This window comes from Eulemur rufifrons, chromosome 14, assembly GCF_041146395.1.
Source record: "Eulemur rufifrons isolate Redbay chromosome 14, OSU_ERuf_1, whole genome shotgun sequence".
Classification (NCBI taxonomy): domain Eukaryota; kingdom Metazoa; phylum Chordata; class Mammalia; order Primates; family Lemuridae; genus Eulemur; species Eulemur rufifrons.
In genome coordinates, this window is record NC_090996.1 from 8,100,469 (window position 1) to 8,115,497 (window position 15,029).

Genomic DNA, 15,029 nt, shown 5'->3' on the forward strand with positions numbered 1-15,029 from the left:
TGAGGAACAAAAAGAAAAAAAGAATGAGAAAAAGTAAACAGAACCTAAGAGACCTAACCATCGAGTGGACCAAATATATATGTCATGAAAATTTCAAAAAGAGAAGATACAGAAAAAGGAGAAAGAACATTTCAAGAAATAATGGCCAAACCTTTCCAAATCTGATGAAAGACATGACTCTACACATCCAAGCTCAACAAACCACAAGTAAAGTAAACTCAAAGAGATGCACGCTGAAGCTGAGCACGGTGGCTCATGCTTGCAGTCTTAGCTACTCAGGAGGCTAGGGTGGGAGGACTGCTTGAGCTCAAGAGTTTGTGACCAGCCTGGTGATATATAGCAAGATCCCATCTCTAAAAAAAAATTATTTTTAATCTTTTAAAAGAGATACAAGCTGAGACCATTGTAATCAAACTGTCAAAAGTCAAAGTGAGAATCTTTTAAAGAGTTATTATGGGTACATAATAGTTGTATATCTTTATAGGGTACACGTGATGTTTTGATACAGGCATACAATGTGAATTAATTGAATCAGGGTAATTGGGTACCCATCACCCCAGGCATTTGTCATTTCTTTGTGTTAGGAACATTCAAAGAGAGAATCTTTTTTTTTTTTTTTTTGGAGACAAGAGTCTTGCTCTTTTGCCCTGGCTAGAGTGCCGTGGTGTCAGCCTAGCTCACAGCAACCTCAAACACCTGGGCTCAAGCGATCCTCCTGCCTCAGCCTCCCAAGTAGCTGGGACTACAGGCATGTGCCACCATGTCCAGCTAATTTTTTCTACATATTTTTAGTTGTCTAGATAATTTCTTTCTATTTTTTAGTAGAGACAGGGTCTCGCTCTTGCTCAGGCTGGTCTCGAACTCCTGACCTCGAGTGATCCTCCCGCCTCAGCCTCCCAGAGTGCTAGGCCCAAAGAGAAAATCTTGAAAGCAAATGTAAGGATCCTCAATAAGATTAAGGGGTAATTTATCATAGAAAACCATGGAGGCCAGAAGGCAGTGCGATGATATATTTCAAGTGCTGAATGAAAAAACTGTCAATCAAGAATTCTACATCTGCCAGGCGTGGTGGCTCACGCCTGTAATCCTAGCACTCTGGGAGGCCGAGGTGGGCGGATCGTTTGAGCTCAGGAGTTCGAGACCAGCCTGAGCAAGAGCGAGACCCCATCTCTACTAAAAATAGAAAGAAATGATCTGGACAGCTAAAAATATATATAGAAAAAAAATTAACCGGGTATGGTGGTGCATGCCTGTAGTCCCAGCTACTCGGGAGGCTGAGGCAGGAGGGTCGCTTGAGCTCAGGAGTCTGAGGTTGCTGTGAGCTAAGCTGACGCCATGGCACTCACTCTAGCCTGGGCAACAGAGTGAGACTCTGTCTCAAAAAAAAAAAAAAAAAAAAAAAGAATTCTACATCTGAAAACACTATACTTCAAAAATGAAAGAGAAATTAAGATACAGATAAACAAAAGGTGGACTTGGATAACACCAGCTCTTCCCTATAAAAAGTGCAAAAGAGGTTTGATGCGGCCGCGGTTGTTACTGTGGAGGTTGTGGCAGCCCTGGAAATTTTCACAACAGTCGGCATCGGGCCTGGGCCTGGGCCTGGGCGCGAGGACTTATCCCCGGGGCGACGGCCAGTACTCGCGCACGGCGCTCTATGACCTGCTGGACGTCCCCACCACGGCCACGCAGGCGCAGATCAAGGCCGCCTACTACCGGCAGAGCTTCCTCTACCACCCGGACCGCAACTCGGGAAGCGCCCAGGCCGCCGAGCGCTTCACGCGCATCGCCCAGGCCTACGTGGTGCTGGGCAGTGCCACCCTCCGTCGCAAGTATGACCGCGGTCTGCTCAGCGACGAGGACCTGCGTGGACCCGGCGTCCGGCCCTCCAAGGCGCCCGCCGCGGACGCCGGCTCTCCCCGCCCCCCGCCGGCCGCCTCTCGGGCCCAAGACGGCGGTCGGGGCGCTCCGGGCGCCAACCGCACCATGTTCAACTTCGACGCCTTCTACCAGGCGCACTACGGAGAACAGCTGGAGCGCGAACGGCGCCTGAGGGCCCGGCGGGAGGCCCTTCGCAAGCAGCAGGAGGACCGGGCCAAGAAAGGCTTCCAGTGGGACGAGATCCGAGACACTGTTTTCATTGTCGTTCTCCTCACAATCTTCGCTGTCGTCGGCTTCCGTGTTTAATCGGAGAGAGGAGGGAAGGGGAGCTGCCCCAGCCAGCCCTGAGTAAACGGCCTTTCCTGTCTTCTGAACCCTTGGTCTGCCTTTGTCTACCTCTGCTGGGGGTCTGGAGGAACTCCCTGCCCTCCCGACCTGCCCAGCTTAGCCGGTGACCTGCACGTCCCTCCCCTGCGCTCCAGAAAAGGCGGCTTTGTGATGCCTAAGAAAGAGGCCCCAACATGAAGAATCCCGAAAGCCCAGGAGTGAAGGGTTTTCTGGAATCCCTTGGGTGCCTGCTTCCAGAGGTTGCCTTCCTGATGCTGTCGATTTCTGGAACACTTGCTCTAGCTTTATTGTAAAGCCCTGAGCAAGGTTTATCTGCTCCTGCCCCACATTTGTACCTTGGGGCTCCTCTGTAACCTTGAAACGTGCAATGTGACCAATTGTTGGCTGCCAAAAGAAAAAGTCTGGGGTTGTACGAAACTTGTCTTTCTGTGAGTTCCCCAGGCCACAGGTGAGACCTGATCCAGAGTAAAAATGGGATCTGTGGAAAGTTGGCCACTCCTCCCTCTATGGTCAGCCCCACACGGCACTCCCCCTTTTGTTGGTGGCATTCGGGGGTGGGAAAACAAGGTCATCAAGCATTAGGAATGAGTTCCTGTGCCCATATTTATCTAATGTATGACCTTGGAGAGGTTACTCTGTGGACATGACAGCAGAGGAATAAATCTGTCACGCTTTATTACCCATAGTTCTAATCCATAGTGATTACAACGTAGTGCTAGTAGGGCCAGGTTTATCCTTGGGCCAGTGTGCCTGTCACCGGGTCATCCCTTTACCTGCCAGCCTCATCACTAACTGTGCAGCCCTTCCTCTCTCAGAAACAGAATGACACACTCAGAGCTAGAGTCCCCTGAGTGTGGCCCATGCTCCTGTTTAACTTGCAGTGCTCATCACAGGCCTCACAAGTCCCTCAAAGAAGGCTGCCTGAGGCTGGGGGAAACCTGGGGGGCTTTGGAGTAGACAGGACTACTGACGGACAGGAGGCTTGCTGTTCAAGGTGGAGACTCAGTTCCTTATGCATAGCTGCTGAAGGTGTTTTTTGTTTGTTTTTTTTTTAATTTCTAATTCACACAAAGGAGTTGGTCATCACTTGGTCAGAGCTGCAAGAGTAAGGCTCTCTTAACTCTGAGTCACTGGACATGGGAGTGGGTTGGCTGTGAGACTGTAGGTGTTGTAGCATTTGTGCACTGGGACTGAGTGGAAAGCTGTGGGAGATGAAAACCCTTGCAGGAGGACTATGGCAAGGACGAGGGCCCAAGTCTAGGCTCTAAACAAAGCCAGAGCTGGTGTGCTCAGTGCAGTGAGTGTAATTCTTGCTCTCAAATGTTTTGTGTAAAAATCCCTATATAAATTGGGATAAACTCTCACCTCGTCCAGCTCTCATATGGTTGTTGGGAGGAGGCCTCACTTCCTTACTTGCTGTTGGCAGGTCTCAGATCCTTGCCACATGGACCTCTCCGCATAACTGTGCTTGAATGTCCTCACAATGTGGCAGCTGGTGTCCCCCAGAGCACATGATTCAAGAGAAAGAGAGAACAAGGGGAAGACACAATGCCTGTATGCCTTAATCTTGGAAGTTATGAACCATCACTACCACCACCTTCTGTTTCATTAAAGTCAAGTCTTTAAGTACAGCCCAGACCTAAAGGGAAAGGAATCAGGCTCCATCATTTGAAGGGAGACAATATGAAAGAATTTATGGACAATTCTAAAATGCCCACACTAGATAACCACTTGAAAAAAATAAATGATCCCTACCTCACACCATACACAAAAATTAACTCAAAATGGATTACAGAACTACATATAAAAGCTAAAACTATAAAATTCTGGAAAGATATATAGGAGATAATCTTTATTACTCTGGAAATGGCAAAAATTTCTTAGATGGTACACAAAATGCATTTATCATTAAAAAATTCAATATTTTACAAATATCAATATAGATATATCTCAAACACAATGTTGAATGAAAAAAGCAAAATAGCCTAATGTTTACATACAATGTTAAAGACTATTAAACAGTAATATACATAATATGATATCAGTATGTATAAAGGTAAAACTGCAAGCATGGGAAGAAAACAAACAACTTCAACACTGTCTATCTCTTGAGAGGAAGAAAAAGAGGGAAAGGCATCCAGGTGGCATACACAAAGGAATTCTAATTGCAGCTATGATGTATTATTTTAAAAGATCTGAAATGTGGCAAAATGTAAACATTTGGTGAATGGGGGGGATAGATACAGGGGTGTTCATTATTTTATTCTTAATACATTTCTGAGGTTTGAAATAGTTCATAATAAAAAAATTTAAAAATAACCCAGTGGGTTTGGCAATGGGGAGGTAATTGGTATATTTGACTAGAAAATTCCTATTATTATCTATATCAGGCCTACAAGCTAGCTGCCTATTCTGTAAATAAAGTTACTGGAACACAGACACACTCATTATATTATGTATTCTCTGTAACTGCTTTTCTACTATTAGAGCAGAGTCGAGTAGTTGTGACAGAGACCACATGGCCTCCAAGCCTAAACTATTTACTACCAGGCCTTTTAAGAAAATGTCTGCCAGCCCCTGATTTACATCATTTACAGTCTTTAATGTTTTAACCATAGTGGACTCTCAAGAAATGTGCTAGTGGGCTGGGCACGGTGGCTCACGCCTGTAATCCTAGCACTCTGGGAGGCCGAGGCGGGAGGATCGCTCGAGGTCAGGAGTTTGAGACCAGACTGAGCCAGAGCGAGACCCGTCTCTACTAAAAATAGAAAGAAATGATCTGGACAGCTAAAAATATATATAGAAAAAAATTAGCCAGGCATGGTGGCACATGCCTGTAGTCCCAGCTACTCGGGAGGCTGAGGCAGAAGGATTGCTTAAGCGCAGGAGTTTGAGGTTGCTGTGAGCTAGGCTGACGCCACGGCACTCTAGCCCAGGCAACAGAGCGAGACTTTGTCTAAAAAAAAAAAAACAAAAAACAAAACACCACCACCAAAAACAAAGAAATATGCTAGTGGCTGGGCATAATGGCTCAAGCCTGTAATCTTAGCACTTTGGAAGGCTGAGATGGGAAGATCCCTTGAGGTAAGGAGTTCAAGACCAGCCTGGGCAATGTGGGGAGACCCCTGTTTCTACAAAAAATTTAAAAATTAGCTGGGCGCAGGGGTGCATACCTATAGTCCCAGCTACTCAGAAAGATGGGGTGGGAAGATTGCTTGAGCCCAGGAGTTTGAGGTTATAGTGAGCTATGATCCTGCCACTGCACTCCAGCCTGGGTAACAAAGCGAGACCCTGTCTCTATTTAAAAAAAAAAAAAAAAAAGAAAAAGAAAGAAAGAAAAGAACCAGTTCTCAAAAATGGTGCATGTTGGTTAGTATCCTTAATAAATATTAGTTGCACTCTTAATAAATGCCAGGCAATGTGGTAGGCACTATTTATAATCAAGGACACAGAGCTGGTCCCGACCCTAGAATTTTCTTTGTTCTGAGATCCAGGTTGCCTCAGGGTGTAATACAGTAGGACTTTATTGTGCTACCTCCACTAGAGGGCAGCCTGAAGCCTGTCTGTAATGGTACCGTAATAGCCATTAACCCCAACAATCTAATACACTACCAGGAAAGAACTGTCCTGAAGGACAAAATACCAAACTACCTAAGGGTTGTATTTATTCTCTCAAGACTGTTGCTAACAAAATTGTAAAATGAGTCAAGTTTATGTCTGGAATTCCTAGCTTCCCATTTCTTCACGCTTTCTACCCCTTTCCCTACAGAGGTGGAGTGTGCCATTACAGATACCACCTGCAAGTAAAAAAAAAAAAAAAAAAAAAAAGTGGCAGAAACAATCAGTTGCATCTTTCACCAATAGATCAGTCAGGGTGAGGAGGGAGGAGAGGCTCCTGCAGAGGGATGGAGCAAGCTGGTAAACACAGAATTGCTGGCCAGAAACAACTGTGGAAGCAGAAACAGGTGTGTGCTTGTTCCCACGCAGACACCAATTGCGTGTCACCCACATTAAAAGAAGAAACACATACCTTTGTTAATTCACTATTTACTGTGCACACTAGCTACTTTGTGCCATACAGGATACAGCAGTAAACACTTAAGACACAGTCTCAGCCCTTAAGGAGCATACGGTCAACAGGAAATCAGACATTCAAACAGAAGTATGCTGAATGTTCTAAAGAAGTAAAGACTGTTTCCCTTAATAACTGCACCAGAAACCAATCTAAAATGTAGTGGCATAAAACAATATTTTATTTATTTTATTTTAATTTTGAGACAGAGTCTCACTCTATTTCCCAGGCTAGAGTGCTGTGACATTAGCCTAGCTCACCGCAACCTCAAACTCCTGGGCTCAAGCGATCCTCCAGCCTCAGCCTCCCGAGTAGCTGGGACTACAGGCACTCGCCACCATGCCTGGCTAATTTTTTTGTTTCTATTTTTAGTTGCCTGGCTAATTTTTTCTATTTTAGTAGAGGCAGGGGTCTCCCTTTTGCTCAGGCTGGTCTCGAACTCCTGACCCCAAGTGATCTCCCACCTCTGCCTCCCAGAGTGCTAGGATTACAGGTGTGAGCAACCGTGCCCAGCCATAAAACAATTATTTTATTATTGTTAGGGATTCTGTGATTCCAGTGGAACTGGCTTTTCTGTCCACAACATCTGGGGCCTTAGCTAGCAAGACTCAAAGGCTAGGAGTGATTGATGGTAGAGACAAGAAGCGTTTAAAGGTACCTTCATTCATATAACTAGTAGCTGATGCTGGCTGTCAGAAGGGACCTCAGCTGAACTGTGGGCTGGAACACGTACACATGGCCTCTCCATGAGGTCTCTCCATATGGGCTAGCTGGGGCTTCCTCACAGTACACAGCAAGAAACGCTGGGAGTACACATTCTAAGAGAAAATGTCCGCTATGTAATGAGTGCTCGTGCTGTGCCAGAGGCTCTTCTACATGCCTGACAGGTATTAGTCCATTCAGTCTTCTGATAATCCAACTGTGAGTCCAGTGAAGAGTGAAAAAGGTTTGTCATGTGGAGAAGTGGGCCCAAGTGAACAGACAAAATGAGGAAAAAGATCTGGAGAGGACTCATGAGCCAGAGTACAAAGGCTCAGAGTGGCTAAAGAGGAGGGTTCTTTAGGAAGATGGTGTGGGCCGTCAACTGGGGTTAGGTTTTTACTGCCTGTTGCAGGATGGGGCCATGAGACATAATCAGCACACAAATGGGTAGGATTTTTCATCACATAGGAGCAATGTATTTGCTACTAAAAAAAGAAGTAATACCCGAAAACTTATTAAGACAACAATTTCAAATGTCATGTTGTTCTAGTTTCATAGAAGATGGAGTAAGCACATTCATCATATTCTTTTTGCCAAATACAACTAAAATCCCCGTTCAAAACACAAGAGGCAAGTATTAAAAAAAAAAAAAAAAAACTCTTGAAAGATAGAGAAAAGAAGGGCTGACCCATCAGTGAGTTCCCTGGGTGGTTTGGTGGTTTGCCTCATATACATTCTGCCGTGCATGTTAAAGCAATCTAAAACCCATAAATGCCAGTGAGAGTAAAAACACCCTATTCTCTCTAGTTAAGTGACTGGGAAGAGTGCAGCCCTGAAGGATGGTACCCTTTCGACCAGTGGTCGAACCAACCCTTTCGGCACCAGGGACTGGTTTCATGGAAGACAATATGTCCACGGACCAGGGGGAGGGGATGGTTTTCGGATGATTCAAGCGCATTACATTTATTGTGCAGTCAAACCTCTCTGCTAATGATAATCTGTATTTGCAGCCGCTCCCCAGCACTAGCATCACCGCCTCAGCTCCACCTCAGATCATCAGGCATTAGATTCTCATAAGGGGTGCACAACCTAGATCCCTCGCATGTGCAGTTTACAGAAGGGTTCGTGCTCCTGTGAGAATCTAATGCCACAGCTGATCTGACAGGAGGCGGAGCTTATGTGGTGATGTGAGGGATGGGGAACAGCTGTAAATACAGATGAAGCTTCACTCACTTGCCTGCCACTCACCTCCTGCTGTGCAGCCCGGTTCCTAACAGGCCACGGACCAGCCCTGGGGTTTGGGTACTACAGCTTTTGACTATACCCATCCTCCTCTAGGCAAACACCATGAAAGAAGCCTTACCTTTCCCCCTCCTCCCAAGTACTACAGAGAATGTGGAACAAAGCCCTGCTGACCCTCCCTCTCCTCACCTAGTACCAACACAAACGGAGGTGGCACCTCTCCTCTCTCTACCAAGCACTGAAGAGACTATGTGGAAGAGCTGTGATGACCATCCACAACCTGTAAAAAGATAGCACCCCATCCCCTCTCAGATAGACAATGGGGAGCTAGAAGAAGGGATTGTAAATACGTGTATGAAGTTCTTGCTGTGCCCTTTAAGTGGACCAGGTGTGAAACAACCAGAATCAACACACTAAAAGCTTTGAGAATGGAAATACAACATAGAGTACTCTGAGGTTTCAGATTGGCCTCCGGGTAGCACACAAGTAGGGCGGGCCGGAATAGCTCTGCAAAACTTTAAAACTAAATTGATCTTCAAACCAGAAATTCTGGGCTTAAGAGGTCGCTGTAAATGTAATGATCTACAAAGGTTAAAAGAAGGTCACTTTAAATATAATGATCTATGCAAGCTAAATGAAAAAAAAGATAGAAAAAGCCATGTCATGCAAATACTAATTAAAAGAAAGCTGGAATCATTTTATTAACTATCAAAGTGGACTTTAGAGCAAAGACAGACCAAGGGCAAAGAGTAAGATAATGGCAAAAGGGTCAATCCATCAAGAAGGCACAGCAGGATACAAAGTATGTCATTTGGATGATGGATCTACCCAATGCCCAGACTTCATGGCTACATAACATATACAAGTAACAAATTGCACTTGTACCCCCTTAACACATTGGCTGCCACACTAGAAAAAAAAATTTTTTTTCCTTGGGGCCATGGTGTTTTATTACGAAAACAGAATAAAAACTTTGAAAACAAAACGATCCTTTCTAATTTAATGAACAATCTGTTATTTTGTATTGTTTTCTGTGTGTGAGTTATAAGCAACTTGAAAAATAGTTCACTCAGTTCCCAAGTTAAAGAGGCCTGTGAGTTACTTATGTTTCATGAGGCCCCGGGCTCAAAACTAGCGTGAATTAAACACAACTCACATGGCAGTTAATGTGTTAAATTTATAGAAATTTTTTTAAAAAGCATAAAATAAAACAAAAAAAGAGAAGACAACATAGCAATCCCAGATGTGTATGCACCAAACAACAGAGCTTCAAATATATAGAGCAAAAACTGACCAAACTGAAAGGAGAAATAAACAGATCCATAATTACAGTTGGAGACTTAATCCTATCCCAATAACTGATACAATCAGTAGACAAAATGAACAGATGCAGAATTACTAACTGAACATCATCATCAACCAATGGGACCGAAGTGACATTTACAGAAGACTTTACAGCAGAATATACATTCTTTGCAAGTACACATGGAACATTCACCAATATTTACCAGAATTTGGATCATAAAACAAATCTTAAGAAACATAAAAGAACTGAAATACCAAGTACATTTTGTGTCCATAATTGAATCAAGCTAAATCAATTAAAAAAGAAACCAAAAAATCTTCAAACACATGGAAATTATAAACACTTCTAAGTAATTCATAGGTCAAAAAGTATCAAGGAAAATTAGAAATAATATTGAACTGTATGAAAATGAAAATATAACATGTTAATTGACATCAGCAAAAATGCAGAGTAGGCAGCTTCAAGGCCCCATGCTTCCACAGAAACATTGATAGACCAAGCAAAAATGTCTGAATCAACTTTGTACAAACTGTGGAAAATAATCAAAGGTTTACAATAACCAAATAAACATTGAATCAAGAAAAAGGTGACTTAAAAATGGTAGGAAAACTCTGGTTGTTTTTTGTTTTTTGGTTTTTTTTCCCTTACTCTTGCCTAACCCCCTTCCATGGCTTGGTAGTAGTCTTGAAGATGTATGCCCACATTCCCAGTGAGGGACCCTGGTTCCTGGTTTTGAAGGGAGCAGAGCAGACCTTATTCTCAAAGAATTGTGTTTTCCTGTTCTAACCTGTCCAGGGCTGCCAGAAGGACTGATGCAAGGCACTTGCCTTTGTTTCGCCTAACCCAGAACCCACTCAGGGCAGAAAAGTGGCTACACAGAGAGCATTGCTTGAAAACGTAAGTCAAATGCACATCCTGCTGATGCCTGGGCAAAAGATTACAGTTGAGGCAAACAACTGACGTGCTGACAGCATGGGAGAAAACGCTGGGGAGTTTCTATGGGAAATTAGGGTATTGAAAAGCGCCCACATGTGCTGCAGAATTTCAAAAGCCACGCACATGCTGAGTGCAGAACACCTTCTTATAACTGACCTGAGAAGACACTAAGCTTTCAGCACAAGCAGAGCGTAAAGCCCAAGGCAAAGTTGTAAGTGGACTGGCGGTACTGAGTGCTCCAACGCCCCAACACAGAGCCAGTCTGCAAAGACTGGAAGAGCTGGGTTTTTCTTATATGTATTTTTTTCCCTTTTTTGCCTCCTGTCATTCAAGGAACTCTCTGTCAAAACACTAGTTGAACACAAGCTAAAGGAACAGAGACTTTCAGAGACTATATATGGTAGAAGAATATATTTTTTACAAAAATCATTTTGAAAAGTCACTAAATAAAGAGCTATAGCCCACATCAAATAACAAAAACAAACTCTGAGTGGGGGAAAGGGAATAAAATAATTTCCAGAGTTACCACATTATAATACTCAAAATATCCAATTTTTAATAAAAATTATAAACCATGCAATAAAACAAGAAAGTATGGCCCATTCACAAAAGAAATAAACAACCTGGCCCACCAGTCAGTCTCGGGTGCCAGCTACGTCACTGCCACTGTCACTATGACCCATTACAAAGCTGCCAACTCAAAGCGTGAGCAGTTCTGGAGGTACCTGGAGAAGTCAGGGGTGCTGAACATGCTAAGGTGTTGGGAGCTTTATATGAAGAACCAGAGAAACCTAACAGTGCTTTGGATTTTTTAAAGTACCAGTTAAGAGTTGCCACCCTAGAAAATCCAGAAATAGAGCTGCTTTGCCTAGAATTGGCAGAAATGAAAGAGAAATATGAAGCTATTGTAGAAGAAAATAAAAAAGTGAAAGCAAAGCTTGCTCAGTGTGAACTACCTCAGGAGGAGAAGTGTGCTGAATAGGATTCTTCTCAGTTGAAAAGACACTGAAAAATTGTTTTATATGATTTGAATAGTTTGTATAGTATATAATCTTTTCTGAAGAGATTCTGTAGAACTCTTTTAGTATGTTAAATTCACCTACCACATCTGTTATAAACACATATACTTAGAATCACCAATAAAAACTCAATATACCTTTTTGAAAAAAAGAAATAAACTATCTGCAAGAAAGTACAGACACTGAAATTACCAGGCAAAGGTGTCTTAAATATGCTCAAAGAGCTAAAAGAAACCATGGACAAAGAGTTAAACGATACCAAGAGAACAATGTCTCAACAAATACAGAACATCAATAAAGAAACAGAAAGTATTAAAAGGAATCAAATTCTAAACCCGAAAACTACAAGAACTGAAATGAAAAATTCACTAGAGGGTTTTAAGGGCTTAGCTGACCAGGTGGAAGAAAGAATCAGTGAACATGAAGATAGGTCCAGTGAAACTAACCTGTCTGAGTAACAGAAAAAAGGAATGAAGAAAAATCCATAGAGCCTCACAGACCCGTAGGACACCATGAGGCAGACCAACACGTGCATAATGGCAGTCCAAAAAGCAGAGGAGAGAGAGAAATGGGCAAAAAGAATATTTGAAGAAATAATGGCCAAAACCACCTCAAGAAATAATGACTAAAAGATATGAATAGACACATTCTAAAACTCAACAAACTCCAAAGAGGATAAACTCAAAGAGATACACCAAAAAGACACATTATAATAAAACTGTCAAAAGGCAAAGAAAGAAATCTTATAGCAGCAAAAGGGAAGCAACTTGTCACATACAAGGGATCTCAGTAAGATTAACAGCCAACTTCTCACCAGCAACCCCAGAGGCCAGAAGGCAGTGCACTCATACAAAGTGCTGAAAGAAAAAAATCCCCCCAAAACCAAAATCTGTTAACCAAGAATCCTACCTCCAGCAAAACTGTACTTTAAAAGTCAAAGAGAAATTAAGACACTCTCAGATAAACAAAGGCTGAGGGAGCTTTTTGCTAGGGAACCTGCTGTATAAGAAATACTAAAGGGAGTCCTTCAGGCTGCAATGAAAGGACATTAGGCAGTAACCTAAAGTCATGTGAAGAAATAAGGAATACCGGTGAAGGTAACTACATAGGTAAATTTAAAATCCAGTATTATTGTTTTTTGTAATTTATTTTTGTTTCCCATATGATTTAAAAGACAAATGTATAAAACAATAATGATAAACTTATGTCAATGAGGATATAATTTATAAGGATAGGATTTGTGAAAAATAGCAACATAACGGGGGAATGGAGCTGTACAGGAACAGAGTTTTTGTATGCTATTGAAGGTATTAAAAATATAGATTGTTATAATTTAGGATGTTAAAAACATTATGCTAAGTGAAACAAGCAAGACACAGAAGGTCACATATATTGTATGATTCCATTTATATGAAATATCCAGAATAGTAAATCTATAAAGACAAAAATCAGATTGGTGGTTGCCAGGAGGTGGAGACAGGGGAGAAGAGTGATTTTTGGGGTGATGGAAATGTTTTGGAACTAGATAGTGGTGGTGGTTGAACGACACTTGAATTTACTAAATAAATGTCACTGAATTGTACACTTTAAAATGACATGTGAATTGTACCTCTATTTTATTTTATTTATTTTTAATTTTTTTTTTTTTTTTTGAGACAGGGTCTCACTCTGTTGCCTGGGCTAGAGTGCAGTGGCGTCATCATAGCTCACTGCAACTACCAACTCCCAAGCAATCCTGCAATCCTCTCACTTCAGCTTCCCAAGTAACTGGGGCTATAGGTGCATCGCACAATGCCCACCTAATTTTTTAATTTTTTGTAGAGACAGGGTCCTGCTGTTTGTTGCCCGGGATGATCTCACACTCCTGGCCTCAAGCAATTCTCCCTCCTCGGCCTCCCAAAGTGCTAGAATTACAGGTGTGAGCCACTGCACCCAAGCCACCTCAATTTTTAAAAATAAAACATATTATGATAACTGGTGCGATACAGCTAAGGTGTCCTGTAAGGAAATCTGTAGCCCCAAATGCTTATATTAGAGCAGAATCAACAGAAAAAGATCTCAATAATCTAAGCTTCCATTTTAAGAAACTAGAAAAAAAAAGAGCAAAATAATCACAAAGTAAGCAGAAAGAAAGAAATATAATAAATATAAGAACAGAAATCAATGAAATTAAAACAGAAAAATAGAAAAAAATTAAACCAAAAGTTCGTTCTTGAAAAAGATTGATTAAAAATGAGAAATCCCTAGCCAGACTAACCAAAGAAGAGAAAAGACACAAATTACCAGAAACAGCAATAAAAGGGAGGCTGTCACCAGACCCCACATACATTAAAAAGACAATAATTAAGTACTATAAACCGACCTAGGCACACAGCTCCCAACCTCATTTTTTATAGGTGGGAAAAAGACCCAGAGATCAAGTGACTCGCTCAAGATGAAAGTCAGAGTTAGTGAAAGAGCAGGGCCAGGGGCCTTAGATTATTCCCAATTCCACTTTGAGTCTCAAATGCCATCTGAGGACTAGCTAAATCAGAAGCAGCTGGTGAGCTTTTAAAATATAATTTCCAGGGCATAAGCCCTGAGATTCTGATTCAGTAGGTCTGGGGGTGATGCCTAATATTCCAAAAATGCTAAAAGCTCATCAGATGGTTCTCTTGTTTGACCAGGTTTAGAAAATGTTTCTCCCCACATTACCACCTTCAGTCATGGGATGGCTGTAGATAAGAGTATAATAATTTGGTGCTTGAGGGCTGGGTGTGGTGGCTCATTCCTATAATCCCAGAACTTTGGGAGGGCAAAGTCATAGGACCACTTGAGGCTAGCCTGGGCAACATAGTGAGACCTTGTCTCTACCAAAAATACAAAATTTAGCTGGGCATGGTGGCATATGCCTATATTCCTAGCTATGAACGTGCCACCACACTCCAGCCTGGGTGCTAGAGCAAGACTGTCTCTCTTTTCTTTTCTTTTCTTTTTTTTTTTTTTTTGAGACAGAGTCTCACTCTGTTGCCCAGGCTAGAGCGCAGTGGCATTAGCCTAGCTCACAGCAACCTCAAACTCCTGGGCTCAAGCAATCCTCCTGCCTCAGCCTCCTGAGTAGCTGGGACTACAGGCATGCACCACCTTGCCCAGCTAAATTTTTTATATATATATATATTTTAGCTGTCCATATAATTTCTTTCTATTTTTAGTAGAGACAGGGTCTCGCTCTTGCTCAGTCTGGTCTCGAATTCCTGAGCTCAAACAATCCACCTGCCTCGGCCTCCCAGAGTGCTAGGATTACAGGTGTGAGCCACTGTGCCCGGCCAAGACTGTCTCTTTACAAAAAAAAAAAAAAAGAAAGAAATAAATAAAATAAATAAATAAATCAGTGCTTGAGTGTATTTATTTATTTGAGATGGTCTCTTGTTATATCACCCAAGCTGGTCTAGAACTCCTGGGCTCAAAGGATCCTCCCATCTCAGCCTCCCAAATAGCTGGGAGTACAGGTGTGAGCCACCACACCCAGCTGAATATATTTAAA

The 15,029-nt window shown here is 42.4% G+C and overlaps 1 protein-coding gene across 1 annotated transcript; it reads left to right on the forward strand.

Moving 5' to 3' along the window:
* The first annotated feature begins 1,521 nt into the window (after positions 1–1,521).
* LOC138394587 (dnaJ homolog subfamily C member 30, mitochondrial-like) lies at positions 1,522–3,023 on the forward strand. Its single transcript, XM_069486687.1, has one exon. The coding sequence runs from the start codon at positions 1,522–1,524 to the stop codon at positions 2,185–2,187; it is 666 nt and encodes a 221-aa protein (XP_069342788.1). The 3' UTR covers positions 2,188–3,023.
* Positions 3,024–15,029: the final 12,006 nt, after the last annotated feature.